Raw genomic sequence first — 27,602 nt, 5'->3', positions numbered from 1 at the left:
GGGACGCTAATAAGCCAGTAAATGCCAAATTACAGTAAAACGTAAGATCCAGACTATAATTAGAAACATCGTTTTATGATGACTGAGTCAAAGAGCATGAACGAGCATTTTTAAAAAGGCACTGAAGGGCAATAAAACAACTTGACAAAAAAGAACAGGATCAGCAAGACACAAGGGCAAACTAAACTGCTAAGACAACAGAATGCTATGAGAGCAATGTGAATTAGAAGTGCATAATATTTGTAATTTATGTGTATTTCCATATTCGACTGGCCCAAGACGAACTTTCTGTATTAGGGTTTGACTAAACGGGTTCTTTATGGTGCACCTTCTGCACTTTAATAGTCGTGTCACATCAGGCTGTGAGGCTGCAAAGGCAGAGCGTGACATTGACCTACTTGAGTCATCTAAGTTTAAAAAAAAACGACACACTCGCTTCTCATTAAGAGGCTTGAATAACACTGCGCATGCATCGTTAATAATATCAGGTTATATAAATACAGTTCAGTATCAGCATGGTGTGCTGTCTGCTGGGGGAGAACTTACCTTGAGAGTGATGTTCTTCAGCAGTGTGTCCTCCAACACAGCCTGGAGCTTCCTGTTGATCTCCAGTGACAAATCCAGGGTCAGCCCGCTGTCCGCCGGGTGGGAGGTGTAAAGCGAAGCCATGATGCCTCCCCGCCGGCTCAGGTGGGCTTTGTTAATGTCTGACGCCTCTGATGAGAGGGCCCCTGTTTCTTCTCTTAGCACGTAGCTCTGGATAATTCTGTGGGGAGGAAAGTGAGGAGATGAGTCAAACGCTGTGCTTCAAAAAAAAGGAGGAGAAACGGAGTGAATGCGTGTCCTCGGCTGGAGACTGTTGAGCAAAGAAAATTGAGGAAGCGGGATTTATAGGTGGGAGCGTGGAGAGCTCCGACAGAGCAATAAAAACGTCTCCAGCGGCAAAGGTGGCAGACGTTACTTGAATAGTAATTCCAGTGGGATGGCTTCTTGAACTCATACGCATGGGACACAATCAGCCATAGTTAGAAAGATTATTATTGTGCGAGTCAGAGAAGGAAAGGTAATGAAACGGCTGCATTAGAAAGGGCTGCAAGGAATCTATTAATCAACTGCATGCTTGTGTGTGAGTGTACGAGAGCGAAAGTGAGATAAATCTTCATGTTCATTATACATTTTCATCTAAATAACAATATAGTGTTGCGTTTAAGCTATGTTTGTGTCAGAGAGGAGGTAGAGAGGAGAATTCATTAGCTTAACAGCTCTTAACTTCCTGTTGTCCAATATTCCCAGCGAAGCCAAGAGAACACTGACAAGCAAGTGTGTTTCCATTAAAAAGGAAAACTGATCCAGAGAGCTGCCACTGTCATTCAAATTCATTACCGCCTCCTACATTATAATCTTTTTCTTACTGTGAGACAAAAGAGAAGGGAAAATAATACAAAGCACTATTCAAGCTAAAGGAGATGGTTAGGGACTTTAGTGTGCGAAACACATTCATGATATCTTTTCTGCTGTAAGAGTGAGGATGCTTGGGCTACACTCCAGGTATCAAAGATAAAAGAAGCATGAAGGTGGTTAATATGAACAACAAAACTATTGGAATTGTACTTATTTTTGGCTGGACTGCAAGGGCCAGCCCTATAAACGCAAAAGTCCGTGACTGACTGACTGAGTTATGAAGTTGCACCATCGGTCGACCGAAGTAACTTCACTGGTCAACTGAGTGACTCAGCTGCCTCTGCCGAGTGTCACCACTTCCTGTATAAAAGCCCTCTAGCCCTAAGTCTTGTTCTTTTACAGACTCTAAGTGCGTGGGCAGGTGGAGAAGGCTGTGTTGTTGCTTCACAGAAAAGGTGAACATTCTGAAAATCTCTTAGGATGGGTCAGTATGCAATATTTTTATGCTGCTCACAACCCCTGAAACTATACCCAAAGCACGGAAACAAAGACAAAGCAACACTCACTCGCATAGTTATGTTCATTTTAAAATTCAGGGAGTGTCTGAGAGTGAGTTTGTGGAGCTGATTAAGTGCACAGGATGAGCTCTGATCAGAGGGACGTTCCTCACCGTAGTGAGATTCTGACTTTCCACCAAGTAAAAATCAATATTTCGCTAGCCAGAGCTGAAAAACAACTCAAATGTAGATTGCTTGGAGGTACAACAACTACTACTACTACTGCTACTACTACCAATCATCAAGCTATCAACAATGCGAGGCAATTAAAACACGACCATAAATACCAAAAATGAAATCTTCCACAATTGTCCCCCTTTCTGCGCTTTGAGTCTTGCGTCTTAAAGAGCGACTTAACACCCTCTGAAAATCTTCTTGTTGCTGACTTCCAATGGTTTCACTTCTCGTCTTGCAGCACGATGTAAAAGTATACGGCATATCATCACTGTTGGGTGTGGTTACAAGTGAAACAGACCACACCTTGCTGCTGGGTGTTCCCGACAGGAAAACACCACAACTTTTCAGCCTGGTGTTAAGTTATTCTTTAAGGTGCGGCAGACAGAACTGCTGTGTGCAGTTACATAATATCCCGCTCCATAACGAGTTAATAACTTTATGGAACTAATCTAGGCAATTATACTGATTTTAAAGTGGTGACTCATGTTAGGCACCAAGATTTGACTTGGGATAGTCATTCATTGTGGATTGGATTTTTCAAGTGACTGAAAAAGAGCATGCTGTTTCACTTTCCTGTTCAGGGAGGCATTTTATTCAAGTGAATATGTTGTGAAAGAGGTCTTGGGAGGATTGAAAACATGCCAGCGACTTCTGTTAAAGACATTTCACAATAGACTATGCATTGATATAAATAGCTACTACTGTGTATGCAGAAGACTGGGACACTTGAGTCTCAGACCTCCTTAAAATGCGAAAGCATTTATCAGCATTTTACCTTGAATGAAGATATTAAATATGCTGACTGAGAGTGTACACTGAAAAAGGGAGGATCAAATCTGATATAATTTTTAACATGCATTTTGAGCACTCATACCGGTTCTCGGCACTGGCTCTTGCTTGTACTTTGTGGAGAAAAAGAATTGGTGCACAACTATCCTTTATACATTATATATGTATTATATTATATACAATGATTACTGTGTTTTCTTTCTTTGTAAAAAATCTTTCACAGAAGTCAACCAAACAATTATGCACTACATAAACCTAAAAAACTGTATGGTGTAGTGTATGCATTGCAAACTAAGAAACCAACTAAATCTATGGTGCAAAAAAAACTGAAATGATACAGTAGCTATGTAAGCACTACAAAGAAGCCAACATCATAAATCGCCCCTGTCCCACACTGACACACACAAACACCTGGGCTTGCACAGACATAAAATGAGACTTACCTCTGACTAGACTTGCAAGGGTCCATATTTGGACTCCAGTTCCATCACGACAGTGTTTAGTAAAAACAAAAAAGTGACAGAAATTAAAGATGTGGCCACATGGTGTGCTGAATGGCATGCACGGGTCGGCGGAGGAGCAGGGAGGTGAGCATTGGGTTGAAAATAAGCCAGACAATGACTTATTTTTGAGTTTATTAGTAATATTTTCTCTTTTTTTCCCCTCAACAGTGGAAGTGTGAGGAATGAGGGCAGCAAGTCAAGCATGCACGAAGTGAAGGCGACAATTCTGGGTAAAGTACAGCTGTCGGATATGTTGCATCGGACGCGCAACAAAGCCCAGTTCTTAGGGTGACTAAACCCTGTTCCTCAAAAGTGGCAAGAGAGGAAAAAGAGGAGGCAGAGAAAGAAAGATGTTTACCTTGCGAGGCAGCCGGATTCACAAGATCACGCGAGAATCTATTTGGTCAGGCTTCAAGTTATGCGCTTGTCTCCAAAGCACCAGTAGTTTGGACAAATCAGCTACTTAGAATTACTGGCAGCTACGGGTGTGGTTTGGGTGGAGCGATAGCATGTGACAGGCGGTGACAGACAGAGAGTTCATCCAATCACCTGCCAACTATCTTTTGAAAGTACCTGTCCTTTTACCTGTCCAGTTTCCAAGGACGACTTCTCAGATGGTTCTGTATAACAAACCATCTGGTGCATAAGGTTAGAAAGATGTAGGTCTGAAGACCTTTCTTAATCTAAAAGGCAATTCTGAGTTTGACACTGGAGGCTTGTCAAAAAACACTGTACACTCTGGATGAGCGGCCAACTACACCTCCCAAACAGAGGCTTCCTCCTGCTTTGTTCTCATCTGGTTTGTATCAGCTGCATTTTAATTCAAGTCACATGAATGGCTCATTTAGACTTAATGGTCATAATAGCGAGGTGGGGGGGTGAAGGACAGACATCATTGCCCTTGTAGGACGATGCTGCTGTTTCTGCATGTTTTAGCTCATTTACTACAAACCAGATATATGGACAGTGCAGCCAGCCAACGACCAGCCTCTGACTTCGTACTATAGCAATGCAGCACTAGAGTTGCAAAGCAGGAAGAGCTGTTAGTTCCAGAAATACCTTTTCCCACTGTGCATTCCCATTTCACATTTTTATTTTAATGATATCCTCAATGCTATTCAACATACAAAGAGGGTGAGTCTCCCAAATAATGTTACAATCCTATATATTTATATTGTGGCTACCTATAATTATTTTCACTTTGTTTCCCAGAAATCCTGTTTTTTTCCCCATCAGTTTTGCATGATGGACCACTCTAAACACTACAATACCCAAGAGCCACAGCAGCAGTGCAAAAGCCAGTCTGAGGCTTGAATCCGAGCTGCAGCGAATTCAAAACACTTTGATGTAGCAATTTGGAAGAAAACACAGTACCATAGTTGCTGAAATGATTCGGAATTATCCCAGAAGCATTATTAGCTTTCTCAACAGTGTAATATTAGGCTTTCGTGTGCTGTTTGTGGTGCACATAACAGAAATGTAAGCTCTGTGATTGGATGTTTTCCTACCAGAATGCACCTTGGGAGTCATAGTTAACTTCTCACCTTACTTTTTTATGTATACAAGCTAGTACCTCTGACGTTTTATTAGAGAACCAGATATTTTATGATGCAGTTCATCTTTTACACTGATAATACAACTGTGAGTCATGTTAACATTTTCTTTGGGAAAAATGCGTTGAACCTGACATATCTCCTTCCACTTCGCAACTATATATCCTTTGGGAAATTGTGCTTACGCAATAGTTAGTAGTAAATGAGATAAAAGATGCGAAAACACTGATAAAGTATGACAACACAACAGAGTAGCTGGTCATTAATGTTTTGTATGGATGTGGTAATGTGAACCAAATGAGCACATTGACTTTCTGCCACTAACTGTCCTTTGTAAGGGACCCCCTAAGCTTCTGATTCCACATCTCTGCCTCTTTATTCACCACACGCTTCAGGCTTACTGTTAGCCGAGTGTTCACCAGGCTGTCCTGGGGGGATAGGGACAGAAAGGCAAAAAGGACAAATTCATATCCACATTCTGTACAGTGTAACATCCCCCGCTTAGATGAGATTTTACAGTAGTTAAATTTAGCACAGCAACCGTGGGAATCGTCCTCAATTTTAACTCTTGAATGTAGGTTGAGGCTAATGATTTAATCCAAGTGTATAGCTGGGAAACAAATGAGAAGTGGGAAAGAAGAGATTATCCGAGTAGAATCAAGTAAGTTTGCTGGATATCTCAGCACAATGTAAATGTCATTGAGAGAATCTGATGCAAGCCTTCAGCGATCTTTACTGATCAATGACGACTTCACCGATTTTAATCATTCAAGAGAAATCCTTCAATCTCTGTGGAAAACTCATCCCCATACCCCATTTAACAGTATCTTGGCATTAGTCCACAGTCCACTAAACCATATAAAAAGTGGCGATGTGATGAAGATAGCCCTAACGTCCTTCACGCTGTCTATTTAGCTTAGGTGATGGCCATGAATATGGATGGATCCATAATAATAAATTCTTCCCCCCTGATCAACTCAACTATAAATAGCTTCGGATGAAGTTTGTCACGAATTAGAAGTGCAGTGTTTGCATAGGTAAGAATTTAAAGATGAGAGAGACACAGAGGGAGGTGGAGGGGTCATAAAGCGTGTGAGTAAGCATATATACTGTCTGTCAAGGTCAGTAGAAGCACCGGTACAGAGAAGAGTGAAGTATGATGTGTCTAAATAGTTTTTCCAAATGGAAAGAAAATGTCCAATGTCAGAAAGAAAATGTCAAATATAGTAATAATAATAGTAATAATCAGCTTAATCACCTTAATAACACATTGCACAGCTTCACTCGAGTCCTTATGTTATCACATGACATGCTGCTACTTTTCTTTAAGGTAAAATGTTGTGTGTACAAATATGCATAGGATGTATCAGTGTATCAATATACTGAGAATTGGATCAGCGCATTTCTTACTTCCCATCATAGTTAGGTACTGCTGCCATTAGTGAGCAGTTTCTAATATTTTGCTGTCTCCTCTTGTGTAGTTTAATGGTTGCTGGTTGTGGCTTGTTTTTTGTATTTATTAAAAAAGTCAAAGTGCTGAGACCTTTAGCTGAACTGCACTACCATTGTACCACTGCTGAGTTTCAAGCACTATACAGTCTTTAGTTGCAGTTAGAAATATTAGCTCCACTTCACCACTGCTCAAACTGCTCACCGAAATCCAATGCGGCACTCTATTTGCACTGAAAAAAAAAAATACCAAAAGGTTCTCATCATCTCTCTTTCTCTGCTTCCTGCACTTTGGTCCGTGCCACTCACTTGGTCTTTTTACGGATCTCCTCCACCAGCTGCTTGATGTGATCCTCCATGAACTCAATTTTTTCTTGCTTGCGAGCCAGGGCCTTCTGCAGACGGACGATGCGCTCCACTAGCACAGCTTTGTCGACCTCTGGGAAGCTGTCCACAACCACCACTGAAGGACCTGACTGGCTCTCTGGTGACCGCTCTTCAACACCACTGCTCCCACCATGACGTGCATTCAAGGAGCCTGAGGAGTAAAGGGGATGGAGGTTCAAGATTAACTTAGAAAACTATTGATGTGGCTTTGGTCATGTAAGAACTAGCAATGACCTGTTATTTTCTGTAATAAAAGGAACAAATTGCCTTGCCTTTTCACTGGGATTTCATTAAGTACAGACCCAAAAAATTGCCTCATTAGACTACCACACTAATGCAAAATAAATAAATAAACCTCTTTTATGATCCTACAATACAATGTATTAAATACATTCATGATTTTGAAATTCCAGAGGTTGTACCTGAGGAACTGGACCGACTCCCCATACTGCTGACATCCCGGTCGCAGCCTCCATTTTCAACCTGCTCCAGTCTCTTACGGGCTGCGGAAGAAGAAAAAGTAAAAACAGAAAAAGTTACCATACCTGCCCTGACAAATTGATTGTTGACATTTCTAACTATTGTTGATGAGATTAAGAGAATCTGTCAGGAAGCTGAAAGACAAGGGAGGAAAACTAGGCTCACAGTTCACTGTAATAATCAAAGAAGCCATGACTGCCTAAAACAAAGTAATACGTCTGGCAAGAAAGGATTCGTTTTCCAAGATTAATACAAAGAATGCTGAAAACTCTTGAATATTATAATAAATAATATATAAATAAACCTCTCTTCTCTCTCCTCTCTTAAAGAAAACAATATGCTGGAGGAGTTTCAGTCAGGCTTTAGAACATACCACAGCACTGAAACTGCTCTTACTAAAATAATTAGCAACCTCAGACTGAACTCTGATGAAAATAAGGTCTCAATTCTTGTCCTGTTAGACCTAAGAGCAACATTTGATACAACTGACCATGATATTCTAATCAGTCGTCTCGAAAAATCAGTTGCTGTGTGTAAAACTGGTTCAAAACATACATCAAAGACAGAAAATTTTACGTCAGTCTTGGACATCATGTGTCTGAGAAACATGCTTTGGGGTTCCACAAGGAAGCTGCCTTGGCCCATTATTATTCTCACTATACATGCTGCAACTTGGAGACATCATTAGAGAACACAATGCATGTTTCCACAGTTATGTGAATGACACACTACTGTACATTTCTGCTGAACCAAATGATGCTGCAGCTATAAACCCCATTACTATCTGTCGTTTGGCAATAAATAAATGGATGAACAATAATTTCTTAAAGTTAAAGAAGGACAAAACTGAAATCTTACTAATCAGCCCTAAAAAAAATGCTGTTTAATAATCTGGGGAAATTAACTCCCTGGATTAAATCTGAGGTTATAAATCTTGGTGTTATCTTAGATTCAGATCTAAGCTTCAAGTCCCACATTAACAAGGTGATGAAAACATAACCTTTCCACTCTAGAAACATAGCTAAAGTACAACCATTTCTAAATCAAAAAGATGCAGAAAAACTGATCCATGCCTTAATTTCAAGCCGACTTGATAACTGTAATACACTTATTACTGGCCTCCTGATAAGAAACCACTGAGAGACTTCAGTTCATTCAAAACTCTGCAGCTCGGCTATTAACCAGAACCAAGAGGAGAGAACACATTAGTCCAGTTTTAGCTGCTCTGCACTGGCTTCCTGTTACATTTAGAATTGATTTTATGGTCCTCCTCCTTATAAAGCCCTTAATGGACTAGGACCAAGCTACATTGCTTACTCCCTTGTTAACTATTTGCCTTCAAGAACACTGCAATCATCTGCTGCTGGTATATTTGAGATTCCCAGCAAGAGTCGAAAAAAATCAGGCATGTAGTCTTTGTCAATTATGCCCCAAAGCTATGGAACGCACTACCAATAGATATCAGGGAAGCTAGATATTTTTCTTTTTAAAAAGCTAAAAACTTATTTCTTCACTTTAGTTTTTAACTAGCTGCAACTTTCCTAATACAGCCATAAATTATTTTTCCTACTTTGCTTCGCACTGCTGCACTTCTTTAAAAATGTTGTATTTTACTTGATTTTCTGCATTCTATTTATTCTATTTTTAACTTTATTATCATTATTATTATTCAGTGGGTTTTATTTTCCATCTTATGTTATATTAATTATGGCATTCTGTCCCATGTGAAAAAGCACTTTGAGCTGCATTTCTTGTATGCTATATAAATAAAGTTTATTATTATTATTATTATTGTTACAAAAGTAGCTGAATTGAGCATATTGTTTACAAAAAAGTCACATTTTTCTGAGCTTTATGCTCTTGTAACTGCAAATTTGTTACTGCTTGTTTGACCAACAGTAAAATAAAGACCAAATATTCAGTTCCAATGTATTAAATAAAGACAAGCAAGCAAATCTTTGCATTTATAAGGCTGTAATGAGGAATTATATGATATTTTCACTTGATGATCAACTTAAACAGGATTTTCAAATTAAATTAATTTTCTCTAGATCAACTAACTGATTCCTCAACTAGTTATTTAAACACCAGCCTTGTGTGAACAAACTAACAGACTAAAATGACTGGAATAATAACTTAAAAACAGCCAAGTGAACCGTGTATGAAGTCTTACAAATTAATAGAAGCAGATGCCCAAACGGAAGCAAATGCAAAGTCAGAGCTAAACATTATTACTTGACTGAACTCAGTGATTGAGTCTGAAGAATCTGAATTAAAGTGATGCAGGTTGGTTTTGAGGAGGAGTGCATGCTCAGCAAACCTTACAAAGGCTTCCAAATTACTACACAGTAGTCATAAAGTCTGAATGAAACTTTGATGAATGATCACAGGCTCTCCTAAGGAAAATGTCCTGTCCGTCCCACATGCCAGCTTCTTGAAAAGCTTGTGCATAAAAGATAATTGCACTGAAGTTCACGCCTTAAGGTAACCGTGTGTGCCCTGAGAACCAAGTAGGAGAAGCAGGTTCTTTATAATCCCTGCATGAGGGGAACATTAGCTCTCTAAGCACAGCACCCATCTGTACACTCCCATCTCCCTTACCTCTAATCACCCTGTATTCTCTCTTTATCTGCAAGTATGACCTGACACTAAAGCCTGTAAAGTCTCTCAGCTCAGCCATTTTATATTAAAGTTAACTAGAAATACTGCTTTGCAAGTTGTATGCCTCCACCAACCAGTCAAGTTGCAGTTTACATCCAACATCTGTCTCTTGCCGTGATTGGCCACCGCAGCGTGACGTCAGGTTGCGTTTCTCCAAAAGTTGGATCAACTTTCTCACCACAGGCCAGTGCAGCCAAAACCCCCGCAGCCTAAACTCACTACCCACATTCAAACGAATGGGAGGACTAGCATTTTCGCCACACCGCCTGATTTAGTCTGTGTACTGCCTAAAATTAGATGATGTGAAAAAAGAAATCTGTTACTTTGACTTGTGACATATAACTAAAACTATATCTGAATATGAATAACATGAACACAATGGCCGCTTTGGCAGGGCTGAGTGTTAATAAAACTCCTTTTGATTCCTCGCAAAATAAAAAACTAAATAAACTGAAATAAAATCCAATTTCTAGTAGCAAAAATGTCATCTGCTTTTCTTAAAAATCTGACACTTTTAAAATGACTGTGTGTCTGCACTGACAGTTAAATAGAATCAGTGGTTCTTAAAGCTTCACTATATTCTGTCAGCAGGTTTAACAGGAGTCTTCCTTGTCTGTTTATGACATAGTCACATTAAGTTGAACCATAATAGGTTAGCTGCATGATGCCGCCACTGTGTAGAAATATATTGTTAGGTTGTTTCCTAACCCTGAGTTAGCTGTTTCGTCAGGTCCTTGATGTTGGCAGCTTGTTTTCTTTTCTGAGTCACCAGCTCATCTCTCAGCTCTTCTACTCGCGTTTTCAGTTGGGCCACTTCTGTTTGCAGCGCTGTCCGCTCCTCCTGCAGGCCCTGCACCTCCTGCTGCCTCAGCACTTCTTCCCGTTTCAGCTGTCGTGACTGCAGGAGTAATAGAGACAGAAGAAAAATGTTAGGAATAATGCAATAACAGTCATGAATGATGGTACGATATTGTGACAATGGTGGCTTGTTCCAAAAAACAAAATACACGGAGATTTCTTCCTGAATGTCACGCCAGATAATATCACTATTCAGGCACAATGTGTGTTCTAAAGTCAGAAAACTCATCTCTTATGACAATGTCAAAGGACAACTCACTCACACTCTAGTACATCTGTTCCTATGTGAGATGTAATTAAAAAAAAGATTAAAAAATATCTTTAAATGGAGACTGACAACAGACATTACAATCACCATATCTTAAAAACCTGACTTTTGTGAAGGCTTTCAGCGAGACAGGGGTTTTAGCAAATTCAATTTAGCCATTACAACCAAGTAACATTCAGTCGTGCATCACCTCTACATTTCACTCTGTATGCTCCGAAGTTCCTGACCTTATCATCTAGCAGCCTGTTCGTCTCCTCCAGCCTTGCTTGGAGCTCCGTGAAGCTACTGGAGAGCTGATCCAGCTGAGACTGCAGCGCGTTGCTCTCTGACTGGAGCTGAGCGTTCTTGCTGCTCAGTTTTTCAGTGAAGCCCAATAACTCGGCCTCACGCTCCCTGCTGCCTTGTACGTCACGGTGGAGGTCAGCCATCTGGTTGGTCAAGCCGTCCACTTCCTCACGAAGAGATGTGATCTCTTGTTTGTCGCTGCATGGAAAAAAAAAAAAAATATATATATATATATATATTGACAGAGTGTTAACAAAGAGAGAAGCTTAAATGAAATTAATATCACTGTGAATTTTCCACTGTGTGAGTGTGCAATGCATACTATTAGGGATGATATGACATGAAATATGACATGTTAGATTTCAATCTTATTTCAATTATATGTAATGGATTATTCATTCAAATGAGTCAAATCTTTTGCATAGACACTGAAGTTAAAGGCTTGCTGAAATGACTAATAACAGTTTGATTCTAATCTCCAAATTAACTGTCAAAAAATCAGCCATCATGTGTCAGGATGAAGGTCACAATCCTCACTGGTAGTGAAGTTGTCACTGCACCAAAATCGGTGGCATCAAATTATTTGCTCTTGCCAAACAGCTAAAAAATGTTGGTGCGGGGGGGGTTGGAAAAACTCCCTGAGTGACACTCAGAAATACTGAAAAAAAAGTAAAGTTTGCTTTTTGCATAAATCAATTTGGGTTGGCGCCACCCACTTATGGCACTCTGGCACACACACACAGCAGCATTTCAATAAGTGGAAAAGTAGAAGTTTCTCTATCAAGTCATCTGCACATGGCCGACAGAGCCGTACACCCACAGAGGGACCCGAGTCCCTTTCTGCTCCGTGTGCTATATCTGTCCTTGGCCTATCTTTGAACGCTCTGATAAGGTACATAAAAAAAATAAAAAAGAGACATGAACTATATTACAACCTGTGCAGTCCTATCATCTGCCATTCAGGCATAGTTGGTTTGATAGGACTATCAAACCAACTATGCCTGAATGGCAGTACAGGTGCATAAGTCAAGATGGAAACGGGCCTGTAAGTTAACCTACAGTATGGCATGCACGGCTGGACTTATTTAAGAATACGACACCTCTTACATCATCTTGAGGAATTAGCTTGTCGAGACCTAAATACTTCTAAAAGTTTGCTCATATCGCTGAAATTATACTTCCATTCAGTACTTCAAATGATAACAATCATTTTGTTTTTATTTCCTTAAACATCCTGTCTTTCCTACTGAAGTTTAGTAACAAGATCCCACTGTACATCTGAGATATATGTATTGTATTCCTTTTTCTGACAAACGCAATCAGTCATTTTAAAATACACGTGTATATTTTGCTTATACAACTTCACAGTGCAGTTAATTATGATATTTGATCATGACAACTATTTCCAACTTATATTACCTTTCCAAAAAAAGACTGGGATTGGAACAGCCCAAAATAGTTCACTGTAGCCTGCAGAATGAATTTGCTGTATTCATTCTTTGTAAAGCATCAGAAAAGTTTACAAGCGACATGAAAAAGTCACAACTTCCGGAGCTTTCAGTAGACTCAACATTTCTGGAAGACAGGATATAGGACTATGATTTCAGACCAGTGATGCTGAAATTCATAATAACGTCAATAATAATAAACATGCCGAACTAATGTCTCACATTAGCGTCTGGTTATTACATTACAGTGAGTTTTACTGAGACTTTCTGCCAGTGAATGTTGACATTTACAGGCAGCGAAGGCTGTGCTCACACTGCAGCAAACTTGCTTGAAGGAAATTACAAATGTCACTTATTTATGTAGTAAATATCTTGTTAAAGTGTCACTTAATTTGTTTAACACTTTTCTCCATCTTCTGATAACAGCACTAAATGATGAGGTCATCATGTCTTGTTTTCCATTCAATGATTTACATTAGAACAAAGTACAAAAAAAGCCTTTGTTAATATGCGTGAAAGCGCAAATTTACAGTCCATTAGTCATTTCCTTTAGATACTGATCCCATGCGTATCATTAATTTTGCTCTTCAGCGTGTGTTAGTGTATACCATTACGCTTACTGCTGCAGTGCGTCTGTGCTTGAGCTTTTACTGTAAGTAGTGCGAGTGTGTGTGCGTTTCTACCGTTCTTGCTGATCCTGGAGTGCAGTGATCTCTTCCAGCTTTTCTCTCTGGCGACCAATCTCAGCTTTCTGCCTGTTGATGATCTCTCTGTACTTTGACAGTTCGTCCTCCCAGCGTGGACGCTCGTCCTCCAGACACTTTAACTACGGAGCAAAACGCAACACAAACTCATTCAGCTAATGAGGAGTGGATATCACGTACACACACAGATGTTAAAACACTGAGCGGTATGTCAAACCTTGGTGCGTAGAGTATTGAGCTCATCCATGCCCTCTTTGTAACTCCTCTTCAGGTCCTCCAGCTCTTTGGCCTTTACTCGGTGGACCTGCCGGATGCATTAAGTTATAAATTAGATATTAATCTATAGTTCCTACGTTGAGTCTACTCATAAAAGGGGTTTCTGTCTCTCAACTTCTGAATCCTACTTGTAAAAGGATACCTAATGCTAAAAAGGGTCCTTCACCGCCAATGCTAATTGTGATGACTAAGAGTTAATATACAGTATATTACCAATTCAGTTCAGTGGTTTTAAACTTCAACTTGAACCTCAATCACACTTAATGAAAACAGAGAAATGAAAGAAAAATCTTACATTTGCATCATTTAATTGCAAATACATTTCTGGGCAATCTGAGTGTTGCATTCATTAAATTAATTTTGTTATGCACTCATTAAGCACATTAATGGTACCAGTGCTAGTCAACTTTTCCAAGAAGCTATTAGGTATCCAAGACAACATGTCGGTAATGGAGATGGCAGCAAATACATCTCCCCCCCTCATTCATTTATCCGTTCCCATCTCATTTCAATGTTAAAACCCAAACAGTAATGGAAACTCAACTGTTTCGTTTACATTATTCATAACTGAGCTGCGTCACCACTTGAGCACGACACACATCACAGAAACTAACGTAGGCTTGGACCAATTTACTCATCAGCAGGGCCAGAACGGAGGTACTATATGATAAAAACTGTCAAACAAAAGTATCAGATATTGATCAGCAATGTACTGTATATAATCATTGGAAATTTTAATTGGATAACAGGAAATCTGACATAACAGACCTAAAGTTAAAATATTATGAGTTTTTATATCTAAATATGAGATTTTTGGATAAAAATGTGATGGTGTCAGTCAACAGGTGGAACATAGCTAATTCCAGGTTGCTGTATTTTTAAACATGGGAACTTCACTAATGCTATAATCTGTTAAGATGGACTGATTTTAACTAAATATAAATGTTTACTTTTTATGAATAAGGTGAAAAATACAAGTATTGGTTTGTGTCTATGAAGGTAAATGTATAAGCTTCAGCACAGAGGTAAAACGTTAGGCTGTCTGTTTTATGGGCAATCAGATTTAATAAGATAAAATATTTAAGTTGAAATTATTACTAATTTCAACATAGTAGTATTATTAGTATATTGTGTTGAACAAGCTCACCAGAGGAAATTCCTAACAACGTTGGTTGTAATGGCGATTAAGTTAACTGAAATTAAGACCTCTAAATTCAAATCCTTTGCATTTAAGACAACTTTTAAAAAGGTCATATATTTGTGAAATTTTAAACATTTTAAGACATCTGAAAAGCTTATAAACACCCTGGATAAACCAACAAGACTGTGGAGTGACGGCAAGACATGGGTGATGCTCACTGGGTTGTTGTTCAAACGAGCAACTTCATATTGATTTCTAATCAGCAAATACATGTTTCTAGGCCATTTATTTTTAAAGTGTGATTCCCCTTAGAATGGGGCAGAGGAGGAAAAACAGGCCATTGTGTTTGGATTGAGTCCATGTCTGTGCTTGCATGCATGCAGAGCTTATGTGCCAGTTTGTTACTCATTCCTAGTTAAGGCAATTTCACCTCTCAAACTGATGAAAACAGCTGAAAATAAACATTTTTACTTCAACAGCTGGCATCGAGCCCATCAATAACAGACTGAATAATGGCCAGGCATTGCAGAATTAATGGCAAACCTGCATAACTGATCATTTTGTATATGTAATGGTCTGTCACGTAGATTAAAATAGAAACAAAATTCACAGACAAGTATTTCTGCAGACATGAAGCAAACATATAATCTACAAATGTTATTTTTGCCTTAGCTTCAGTTTGGTCCATTATTAAAAATGGGCGGCCAAAGTGGGCGCTGTATGAGAGAGCGAGTGGTTGAATTCATGAGTATACATGTGTCTCTGTGTGCGAAGCTGTGTCACCTCTAATTGGTCTGTTTGTTCCTGCTTGTGTTTCTCCAGCTCTCCTTTGGTCTCTCTCAGTTTAGCATCCAGTTCATTGGACTTGAGCTCCTCCGATTCCTGGAGGACAGAGAGGTTACTGATTTAAAAACAAGAGGAAGAAGCAGAGCGAGGGAGAAAAAAAAACCTAACCGAAATAGAGGGACTGATGAAGAGAATACTAGCTTAGTAGAAAGAAAGATTTTTAAAAGATCAGACATGGGAGAAAGGAAGCAACTACTTATTTCTACACCTACAATAAGATAGCTTATCTTTTACATTTTTAGATCTTGTTTTATGCTGGCATTGTTCACATTGTAATAACACACTGCTGGTGAAAAAATACAGCAACTCAGACTAATCTTCCCACCACAGAGAGAAAACTCCGGCAGCTCTTTGCCACCATCCTAAGGTATAAATGAAAACTACCGTTCCTAGGATTAGATTTTCCTCATCGAGTAGCATCATTTCGTATTCTATTTAAAAAAAATTTACATGCAAACAGACCATGTATAAGAGAGTACAGTATATAATATAGCTAAACATTTTCTCATCTGTCACTGACTAAACAGATTTGATAAATGCACTTTTTTGACCAATTGGTTGGTTGATATGGGAGTAGACTAAAAGAACAAAGACTCTCAAGATGTTACATCTCCAAAATACACATGAATCTACATCTACATCCATGTCATGCATACAAACTCGAACATGCACTGTGTTTCTAGGACAGATACTTCAAATTTGCTCACATTCTTGGTCAAACTAATACGTCTATGTGATAAATATCACAGACCTGGTATGTTCGGATCATGTCCTGGCAGTTCTTGCGGATCTGCTCAGTCTCTTCTTTAGCCTGGGCCAATTTGGACGTGGTCTCCCTCAGCTTGTCTTTAGTTTCCTGCACATAAATATGCTTTTGTGAGTTTAAAATATATGGGCATATCACTTCAGAGCAAAGCCACTGGAAAGCCATAACAATTGATTGTTACAGGTTGCTCTTTGTGAGTTCTGGCAGATATACCCAGTATATACATATATATACTGTGTACACACACACTTGTATGGACAGATTGATTTATACACACATCAGCCACACAAATCAAACCAAAAATGGTTCCTGTGGGCTTGAGAAACTACTGAGATGTTGCTTTTTTCCCCTCCGTTTCTCCGTGTATTTGCTTGGGGGCAGTTAAAAATAAAACCATTACTTTGTAATAGACATTTTCAAAAATAGCTACAATGTTAATAATGATTTCCTCGCAGGATCATTACTGTGGCATTTGCACCCCATTTCATTTAGCCCCTGAATCAAAAGACACATCTAATCTTTTTTTTTTTTTTATGAGGCAGCTGCGAATAAAAATGACTGAAGGGGATGTCATTTGTTTACTGGAAATACTTAGCGGGCACAAGGATGTTTTCTAGACTAAATGAAGAAAAACAACATTAACCTAAAATTTATATACGTCATTTAAAAATGATACAGGTAATGTTGTTTGACCCTGTTCTATTGAAAGAAATGTCTGCTTAATCTCAACACAACTGCTTTAGTAAGAAAAGATTTGACTAAAATAAGTTTAAGACAAAATCTTTATATCTATATCGCACTTACCTTGTGGGCATCCGCCTCACTCTTAAGCTTGTTCTGAGCCCATTTGACCTTGATAAGATGCGAGTTGATCTCTTCCTTCAACTTTTCCACCTCTCGAGTAAACCTACTGACCTCCCCTTCCTGAGAAGACAAGACAGATGTGATTCACTAACCTGTTATAACAAGTTTATACATTTAAATGGTACAGTTGTTTCGCTGTTAAATGTGTTTTGCAAAATGATCTACTCAGAAAGTCAAATAACATGCGCACACACACACACACATAACAGCTGTAGAAGGAGCATATCAGAGAACATATTACTTGTTGTTGTTGTTCAAGGATTACGAGATACTTAACAGCTTGTCATGGCTGATGTTTCACCCCTGCTGATTTCACAACATTCACACAAAACACACACGTTCAGTCGCACAGCTGAGATAAGACTCAAACCAAAGTAACAAAACACTAGCAAGATTAAATCTGTGTACGTTATAAATATAAAAAAGAAAAACACGAGAACAGCAAAACACAAGCATACGATTAAAAGACCGTATAAAAGACATTTATTTATTATTAAAATTAACTTAAAATCAGCACATCAGGGCTGTATAATGGAAACAAGACTAAGACTAGTTGTCAGGTGAAAAAGTCAACTCTGTAAAAATGTGTCTTAAGACAGGATTTGAAAGCAGAAACAGTGTCAGCAGATCGAATACTAACTGGAAGACTGTTCCTAAGCTGAAGTGCCTGTACAGGAAAAATCTCCCTTTGACCTTAACCTGGACTCTGGAACAGCTGGCAGGCCTAACCCTACAGATCTAAGAGGCCTTTTTGGACAGTAAGGAGTTAAGACTTGGCATGTAAAGCCTTGTAAGTCATGATTTTAAAATGGATTCTAAAAGATATTGGTAATCAGTGCAAAGAAGCTTAAAGTGTGGTGATGTGAGAAGAGTGTTTGGCTTCAGTCCTGCACAGTCTGAAGCTGAGCTACAGCTCGGACCACTGAGGCAGGTAAACAAGGCGTTACAATAGTCCAGGCGTGAGGAAATGAAAGCATGAATAATTTTCTCTGCATTGCTAAAAGATAACATTGCTCTGATCTTGGAAAGATCAAAGCAGAGTTGGTAGGAACATGATTGTACCAGTTTTTTTTGTGTTTTGCTCAAAGCTTAGCTCACTGTTGAAGATAACACCCAGGTTCTTAGCAGTGTTCTTAATATTCAGGATAAGGGGACTGAGCAGTGGCTGGACTTGATCACAGAGGTGCTCAGGGCTTGATGATAAGCGCCTCTGTTTTGTTAGAGTTTAACTGCAAAAAGTTTTGTGACATCCAGTCTCTCACATCAGCTAAGTAGCTCTGAAACGTTGCCAGCTTGTTGCATTCGGAGTGTTGCATTGATCCTTGAGGGATGCTGCACGTTGTCTGTGCAGTTGAAGAGATGAATAAATCAATTGAGACATAAAATTTTCTATTTGACAGACAGGAGGAGAACTACTCCAAGGCTGTTCCAGAAATGCCCACCCAATCCTTAAGTCTATTAATTAGTGTAGTGTGATTGATGGTGTCGGATGCTGCGCTAAGGTCAATGCAGCACCAACCAGAGCAGCATCCAGAGTCTGCAGCCATTAATGTGTCATTTGTAACCCTTAGAAGAGCTGATTCGGTGCTATGTAGCTTGCAAAATCCACATAGAAATTTCTCAAAAATGCTGTTGTTATTAAGTGTTTCCAGAAGTTGTTCTAAAATCAGTTTCTCAAGAATTTTGGAAATGTAGGGTAATTTTGAGATTGGTTTAAAAAATTTTAAAAACTGATGGATCAAGGTCTGGTGCTTTTATCAGTGGTTGAATACAGGTTATTTTAAAATAATCTGGGACACATCCAGAGCAAAGGGGGGGTGTTTTAAATTTGGAGCAGACTAAGGCCTATTTCTCCCATCAGTTCTCTGAAGAATTTAGCTGGAATGATATCCAGATGACTGGATGAGGGTTTCATGTGGGGCACAATGTCGGTGAGAGTTTCCAATGTTCGTTACATCAAAAGTCATTTTCGTTGTAAAGTTTGTAAGTTAATGACAAACTAATGAACATTTTCAATGTCTCTAGTGGCAAATTATGCTATATTCAATACCACATAAACCAAGTTGAAATGGATACATCAAATACATTTTGTGATGTCTTTGTAGGCAAAATATTTGACTTATGTCAGAAGTTTACTTTACTACAGTAAATGCTAATTTAATCCAGCTAATGTAAGTTTAGCTGAGTTTTTATTTCCTAATGGTTTTCAAAATGACAATGTTACAACACAGCCGCACTTTGAGACAATAATCACCTTAGCATCATAAAGCTGCTGCAGCCGGCCTTTCTCCTGGGCCAGCTGGTTCCCTCGGAGGGCCTGGCGGTCCACCTCCTTGGTAGCCTCCCTCAGCCTCTTCTCCAAACTCTCCTTATCCCGCCTCAGGTCGAGGGCCTCCTTCTCCCCCCGCACGTATTTCATCACCATAGCCTCCTTCTCTTGGCGTGCCTCGTCACACTTCTTGTTGACCTGGGAGGGTAGTTTATATCATGAGATAGGTTTGTATCAATCCCCCCCACACTTTAGCCACTAAGCTGCTTGTATTGTTGGATCTGAGATTTTAAGAAATTGTTGTTTTCTTCAGGAATCTCTATAATGAGATGGCTGGGGAGAAGTATTTATGAGCTGCTTTTCCTGCTGCAACTGCAAACGTAAGTGGTGGAAGATGGATGGAAGGTCTCGGATCGCGTTGTGAATAGAAGGCAAAACTGCTGATTTACAGCTTGTCAAACATTTACAAATAGGGCAGACATTCAGCTTCCTTATTTCACCGTTCAGTGTAATAATGTGGTGTATTATTACTTAATTATTTAGTGCAAGGTCAGTAATGCTGCCAGTCTTTCTTAATGTCTGATAGAAATCCAAAAATGTCAAGAAGCACTGCTAAAAGCATTGCAGACTAAATATTACTGCCGACACATGGAAAAAAAAGACATTTTAAAAAGGGATCATATTATCAATGACGAGGCTCGTGTAGTGACATCGGCATCCTTGATCAGCCCAGTCCTTCTCAAGACCAGTAGCCAGTATACCTGCTGCACTGACACCTCATTCTCGACCTGGTAGTTCACTCACTGCTTTCCCCACTGGTCTAACACTTGTGTGTTCATTCCTCATGCCAACGAGATGCTCTCATGTGCCATTTCTCAGTTTGTCAGATAAATGCGTTATGCTCCAATTCCCAGTGTGCACTGTTCGCTCTAACAAGCCGGTGTTTCAGGAGAGCAAGAGGAAAAAGGTAGACAGTGTCCAAACGAGATGCTGTTTGTGCCTTTGTGAGTCACATTTTATTCGCCAGGTGTCACAATGTGCATTTTTTTTTTTTTTTTTTTTTTTTAAAAGCAATACGTTAAAAAAAAAAAAGGAAAAAATGATCAGTTAGGTGGCATAAAGCTTCTAGTCCATAATATGACCAACTGTTTCAAGCCTTTGGGGCATCAGCTGATTAGGACTGGGTCACCATCTTAATACAAGCTAGGACTGATAGAAGGGGAGAGCCTACTGAGTGCAAAATCTATCTCATGTTGCTCACTGAACAGTGAAATTAAAAATTGTGAGGTGTGACAAAACTGTCAAGAGCAAAAGTGCCCGACACATTTTCAACCAGGTGTGCAAACTACTGGATGAAAAAATATGCTTGCCTCCACTATTCGCTTAACAAGTGATTAAATCTGCAATAACAAGAGTTTTGCGTGCAAAGACCTTGACCGCTCCGCTGCTAGTTTTGTCCAAACGTCGGGATGATATGTGCGATACAGTATGCGGCACAAATAATGAAGCAGCTGTGAGCAACTGTAATTCTTGTTGTGGATTGTCACGGTGATTTAACGAGTGTGTTAGATTAGTAGTTCAGACTTTTTTTTATGCAAGGTGGTTTGAGCTACTCACAGGCAGTGATGTTAGTGTATAGTGTAGGTTTGAACTCAGTCTACACATACTATACAGATACTGTAGACAGAGATATCACAGGCTGCAGTCTGTCAACATATTAAACCACCACACAGCATGCAAAACAGCTCAAGAGAACGCACCATCTTTACAGTCTTCCAGACAGAAATCCACTTTCCCATAAATGTGCGATTTATACAAATACACTTCATTTCTGTTGTTTGCGCGACGGGTGATGGAAAGCTTTTGAGAGCCGAGTGCTGTGTTGTGGTTTGAAATGTTTTCATTAACTGTCGCAATTTGCTGCTGTTCATTTCTCTCTCTGACAAGCCGCTGGCTCACAAGAGTATCTCTGAGCACAGGAACTGTAGCCTGAGCTCATGTCATCAATACATATATCAGTAACACTACTAATGATTAACTCATATCACCTGAGGTAAAAAAAAAAAAAACACTGAACTATCCCTAAAAAAGATTTTGTGCATTTTCATTTTGTTAAGCTCCTTTCTCATCTTCACTGTAGCCTCTGCCAAGTAACTACGGCTGTTATTTTATCTTTTTTACACATTTGACTGTGAAGATATGTAAGGGATCCTGAGCAAATAAAGATTTCAATTGGCATTTTGTTCATTTTTTAAAAGTGAAATCATTGCAAGCTGAGTGGAAAACTCTTTAGCCTTAGTTCAGCATAATAGAGGTATAGTAGCAGCACTAGCCGGACATGCAAAATAGGGGCAAACAGTGGCAGAAGTATTATGTGACCAGCTGATCAAGGAGTCAGAGTGTATCTAGGCCCCACAGTTATACCTGTTCAAGCCGGTAGGTCATTTCCTTCTGCATCTGCTGGAGGGCAGCCTTAGCAGCCTGGTCCTGATGAATCAGTTTGTCCCTAGACTCCTTCAGTTCTTTCAGCAGCTCCTCCACCCTGCCCTCCAACTGCAGACACACAAAACAAAAAAAGAGACGCAAAAACACACACAAGGTGAGCAACTTGTTGGGCGACATCTACGCCTGGGCCACACCTGGGCTAACCTGCTACACAGGATGACACTTGACACACAAAATGTTGGAGGCAAAATAAATTGAGACAGCAGAGGAAGAGGAAGGAAACCATACTTTTTTTTAAAAATAAATTTTCTGGAAAAATGCAACATGGACATTAATAATAGACATTTAATTACCAATCCAAATCTAAAGGTTGGAAAAAAAAATAAAAAGGCTCATACGCATACATTGGGTGTATGCCACAAAATCCCTCCTACACTCTTCCATTGCTTGCACAATGCTTAAACAAATGCCACTACCTCGACAGCATGAATCAATTACTGTTCCTCCTATGGCAACAGTGATGCTATACCCAGCCCAATGAATAGAGCTGTAATTATGTTTGTAATAGATGTAGCTAGATGTAAGTGTTGTAAATGAAAGGGTAGGAGACGCACACACACACACACACACACACACACACACACACACACAAAAAAAGACACAAGACAATGTTTAAAAAAAGGCACAGAATTCACACAAATGAATACAGCCTTTGATGCACATGTGGTCTGTTGAATGCTTGTAATCAGGACTCGGTGTCCTTTCCTTCTTCCCACCAGGCTGCTTTGTTTGACTTCTTTAATTACAAGCTATATGGAGCTAGCCTTCAGATTTAATTGAATTGGATTGTCACTGTGACCTGTGCTGCTAAACACTGTTTGTCCTCTGGATTGTCCTCTAATTGTACAACAGTCGGCAGAAGCCAAACTTTAACTCTTAATGGAGATATAACCTGTTCTCAATTTTTTTCCCCTTCATTTTTTTTCTGAATGTCATCATTTCAACATTGAACGATAATCCGTCCTATTACCTATCCAATAGCTTACCCAATTAAAAGCAAATTAATGTGGAGCGTGCAATTTTTGTATTTTAGATGCGGATATTTCATTAAACATTTTTGAACACCAGTACTCAACCAAAAGAAAAAGAAAAAACAAACAACTATAAGCAGGCATCTAAATATTCACAGATAATAAAATGAAAAGCCGATTTAGCGATGGTCAAGAGCAATAATCTAATAAGTGATCAGAGTTTTATCAACTTTTGAGGTTGCTGTGTCTCTCCCTCCGTTAAGCTGTGACGGTCCCCAACGACTGAACATTATATAGCAAACATGAAAAAAAAAATGACAAAAGCGCAGGTGTTTTGTGATCACAATTAGCAGAAATCAAGATCCGGGGAAAGGACAGGATGTCAGACAAAACACTGCAGTGGAGCGCTTCCTTGCTGATGGGAAACATAAGGTGGATAGGCTTCCATTGTTCTTGAAAATCTATTAAAAATAGCTCGCAGAGACGTGCTGCTGTAATGATGAACACAGTTCATCAGATTAGATTATAAACGCGTTACAGACCACGGGACACAGACAACATCATAAACCAGTCGATTCCACGTGTGATAATTAATAACCTGAGCATGGAGAGGCCATAAGAAAATGAAACCAACCTTTTTAATGGTGGCCATGTGCTGCTTTTCTGTCTCTGCCCTCTTTTTCAGCTCTTCCTTCATGGTGTCTTTTTCTGAACAGATACCCAGAATCAGCTCCTGATGTCTCTTGTTCTCCTCGAGCAACCTATACACACACACACACACACACACAATACTAATTCAGGTCAAGTCCATACAAAGTACTGAAGAATTTAGACTATTGTTATTAAGGCCGAAATATAGGGCTGGACAGGAAAATATGCAGGCTGCCCTCTGCGTAATTCATCCAAAAAGTCTAGTTTCATTACAGCAAAAAGGGCTTAAAACTAATTTCCTCCTGAGCCAGCTTAATCAAGACAGATTTCATACAAGTAAAGTGAGAGAAAAAAACAATAGCTATTAGCAAGTAGGTTAATCTCTTACTAATCTGGCCCATTACAGTGGAAGCTAAGTGCTGCACTAATGTGAAGAAGGTGGCCTACAACATCATTATCTGCTCTCAGCAGCAGACACTTCTAATAATCTATAATCTAATAACTGGCATCATTAGTTCAGCGATTTTAACACACAACATAGTCGTTTACCTCTGAATAGCTTTTTCCTGTTGTGCGTACTTGTATTGGACACACTTCTCGAACACCACCATGCAGCCCTCCTGGTCTGCGGGGAGTCCATTGACAGGTGGGTTACCTTTCCTCTCGCCTTCGCTCTCACCCTCAGGCAGCTGACACGCCAACAGCTCCGACTCTAGCTCATCCAGCAGCGACTCCTGCGACAGCGAGCGCTGGATCTGGGAAATAAGCTTTCGGCTGCAATCTGTGTCGTACGGGCTTGATGAGGAATGCGAGGGGGCTGAGGTGTTGGCACTGGTTTGAGGGCTGGAAGCGAGCGAGGAGCTGACGGTGTCGGAACTGGGAGTGGAGGGGCCGTTAGAGATCCCGGAGGTGGTTGTGGAGTCGGTGGGTGAGTTTTTGGAAGCCCTTTGGACGGAGGAGGATGACAGGCTCTTAACTAATCCGCTGTCATCAGCAGGTGGGGGCTCTGTGTAACAATTTGTAACCAAGACTGATGGCTGCTCATTGCTGTTTTGAGCGGTGGGATCAGAATCCTTCACTTCATCAAAAGTCAATAAGGTTTCTATTGTTCCTTCAAGAACAGCGGGAGAGCTTTCTACCACTTCATCTAAAGTGGTGACTGGGGCTACCGAAGCGCCACCTGCCTCATTTGAAAGACTAAAAGGAGGTTTTCCTTCTTCAATGGAAACTGTACTGCTATCACAATCGTTATCAGCCGCCAGCTCACTCCCCTCTACCTGTTCCTGATTGTATGTTTGAGCATCTAGCTCCGTCTTTGTGTCCATCTGAACATCTGTTGTAGTCTTGATTAATTCACTGTCAAGCTGCACTTCATCCTTTGCCTGACTGCACTTCTCTGTCTCATCTGCGCCGCTGTCGGAGATCTGCTCCTCCTGTTCTACATTAGATGTGCTGTTGTGAAGCTGATTCAGCGGGGGTGATCCCTCTGAAATAGATTCAGCCTCAGATCCTTCCATCATGTGCGCATCTGAGGCAGGACCAGGTTCCTCCATGGGCCCTCTCTGGTTTAAATCTGTCAGAGAGAGAGAGAGGGAGAAGCACACACACAGGAGAGGGAGACTGAGTGGGAGGAATGACTGATATACTGTTTGGGTTTTCATAAATAGTGTAACATTTAGTGCAACAGAACAGCCTTAAATTCCTGCATGTCCATAATATTTGCATGCTGTGGCTTCCTGGTCTTTAGGTACAATCTTGGCCTTGTGTTGTGCCAGGAAAAGCCCTGACAAGGCAAACAACAAACATGATATTTCCTCATGTTACTTCTCTTGTGACTTGCAAGTTTACCTCTTATCAAAAATAACTCAAAGACATGCCCCACATACACACACTCTTTTGCTTTGACTCACACTAGGAGGTGTGGTCCTGTCAACACTTGTGACGTAGTTACACCTGTAGGTATGCGGTGCAGAACGTAATACAACCTAGACAGTTTTCTAGATTACTACATAGCTGCATTGCATTTACTGCATCATCAAAATGTTTGGGCAATCCATTCAGAGATCATGGTGAAACACACTAAGTCAGTCTAAAAGAGAGGGGCTTTTATGATGTGTGAATTAAGTTTTGAAATATATTACTATTAACTATGTCTATTGGCCTATAGGTATTAAAATCAATAGGATGCAAGATGTTAAACCATACAAAGCGTCTCATAAGGGCTTGTAAATGACAGCCCACATGGTCACTCTCAATACCTTGATGGTACAAGTTTCTATTTCACTTTAACTTGGAGATATTAGGAATTTAACCAGCTACTAACCCTGTGCTCACTGAAACAGAAACTGAAAAGCTTAATAAACAAAGTAGCCCTGCCTCAGTTTGATTTATAGTCTTGGCTTGAACCTCTTAAAACACAGTTACACATTATTCACTTTAACTGAGGACAGCTCTGTCAGCATCTGCTGTGTTATTAACTGCTGAAAGATAACAGAATAACTTGAAGCCGTGTATAGTAAATATTTGAACATCTCTCTGTATTGTTGTCTTGGAAGATGATGTGTAATAATTAAGAAGACCCCTGTCTCTGCAACAACAAGTACCCCCTACAGTACCATTTGTCCTACCTCTTTCAATGCCATCTTATCTATATTCACTATAGTTGTCACCCTTTTGCCATATCACACAACTTAAAATCGAAATGTGGGAAACAGCTGCATACAGAAACACACTTAAACAGTGGATGCAAAACAGCTAACACATGCTATGGTGTCATGCCATAACACTGCCAAATAAGTTAAGGTAATAGCCTTATTTAAGAGACCCTGTAGGTGCCCATGCACCGGGATGGTTACTGTGTAGTTAGCAAGCAGCAGGCCGGTGCACCATTTGCATTTACTGCCGTTTTACTAGCACTTCGGTTCATTTTTTGACGTTAGCCCAACCGAATTATGTTGGTTTTAGCCTGCAGGCGTGCTAGCCATACCTATCGTAAAACATATCAAACTAACAATAGCTGGTACAACTGGATTTACCCTGCACACTGACATATTGCATGGAGGCAGTGCTTGCTTTAGCTTGCGAAGCTAACGTTGATATGAGAGGCGCTAGCTCGCTTCAAGTGCAGTCAGCTAACACTTCAGCTAGCGTCGCTAACACTAGCATCTACCACAAATGAAGTTATTATCTTCACCTACCGATTGCGATAAATCCATGTGTATTTCAATTTGCCGTTAATCGGGGTAATGGTGAACTTTGAGCCTGCTGTCCGCCCAGCTGATCGCCCCAACAAGTCACTTTGATGTGACACATCAACAAATATGGCCACTGTGGGAGAAGAGATGAATTGATATGAACCAATGATAGCCCTGTGTTGAGTGACGTAGGTGTGACGTAGGCAAACGGCAGGTACTCCTCCACCTGTTTTTTAAAAAAAACAGATGAGAAGCAATGAGTACCAGGGCTGTTTCTAGCTTTTTGGGGGTCCTATGACTTACTATACATTTATATACAAGAATGAACATAAAATTAAGTATTATAAATTATAAAGTGACACTAAAAAGATCAAGATAAAAGTGCCAAAACGATTTCGCAAATCAGACAACTTAAGTGTTATTTATAGGGCCTAATGAAAGTGGCATAAAGAGAAAGGTGCACATGAACTATGAACAAATAACAAATTACACACAATTATCACTATGAAGAATAAAACAGAAGACTTTCAATCATCATCATCATCATCATCATAGGACAGCTGCTGGCCAATCTCATGATTGAGGACACATGGTTACCC

General features: G+C 39.9%; 1 protein-coding gene and 1 long non-coding RNA gene across 3 annotated transcripts in view; one reads left to right on the top strand and one right to left on the bottom strand.

The window, feature by feature from the left end:
• ccdc186 (coiled-coil domain-containing protein 186) overlaps positions 1 to 27,212 on the bottom strand; it is a 34,687-nt gene extending 7,475 nt beyond the window's left edge. The window contains exons 1-15 of one of the 2 annotated variants that reach the window (XM_044337911.1): positions 27,007 to 27,212; positions 24,359 to 25,382; positions 23,793 to 23,919; positions 22,107 to 22,235; positions 19,668 to 19,880; positions 17,354 to 17,473; positions 16,535 to 16,639; positions 15,721 to 15,819; positions 13,738 to 13,824; positions 13,500 to 13,642; positions 11,311 to 11,566; positions 10,666 to 10,855; positions 7,239 to 7,319; positions 6,739 to 6,967; positions 547 to 766 (exon numbers count right to left, since the gene is read on the bottom strand). In XM_044337911.1, the coding sequence (XP_044193846.1) occupies positions 547 to 766; positions 6,739 to 6,967; positions 7,239 to 7,319; positions 10,666 to 10,855; positions 11,311 to 11,566; positions 13,500 to 13,642; positions 13,738 to 13,824; positions 15,721 to 15,819; positions 16,535 to 16,639; positions 17,354 to 17,473; positions 19,668 to 19,880; positions 22,107 to 22,235; positions 23,793 to 23,919; positions 24,359 to 25,362 (3,003 nt within the window). In that variant the 5' untranslated portion in view covers positions 25,363 to 25,382; positions 27,007 to 27,212. The remainder of the gene's footprint in view (positions 1 to 546; positions 767 to 6,738; positions 6,968 to 7,238; positions 7,320 to 10,665; positions 10,856 to 11,310; positions 11,567 to 13,499; positions 13,643 to 13,737; positions 13,825 to 15,720; positions 15,820 to 16,534; positions 16,640 to 17,353; positions 17,474 to 19,667; positions 19,881 to 22,106; positions 22,236 to 23,792; positions 23,920 to 24,358; positions 25,383 to 27,006) is intronic. The other variant, XM_044337912.1, reaches the window with a different exon arrangement.
• Positions 611 to 6,855, top strand: LOC122971324. Its single transcript, XR_006399446.1, has 3 exons — positions 611 to 690; positions 3,596 to 3,657; positions 6,768 to 6,855. It is a non-coding gene; the product is annotated as an uncharacterized LOC122971324 (long non-coding RNA).
• Positions 27,213 to 27,602: the final 390 nt, after the last annotated feature.

This window comes from Thunnus albacares, chromosome 20 (genome assembly GCF_914725855.1).
Source record: "Thunnus albacares chromosome 20, fThuAlb1.1, whole genome shotgun sequence".
Taxonomy (NCBI): domain Eukaryota; kingdom Metazoa; phylum Chordata; class Actinopteri; order Scombriformes; family Scombridae; genus Thunnus; species Thunnus albacares.
The sequence above is the reverse complement of the archived record's forward strand: the minus strand, read 5'-3'. Positions and strand labels throughout refer to the sequence as shown.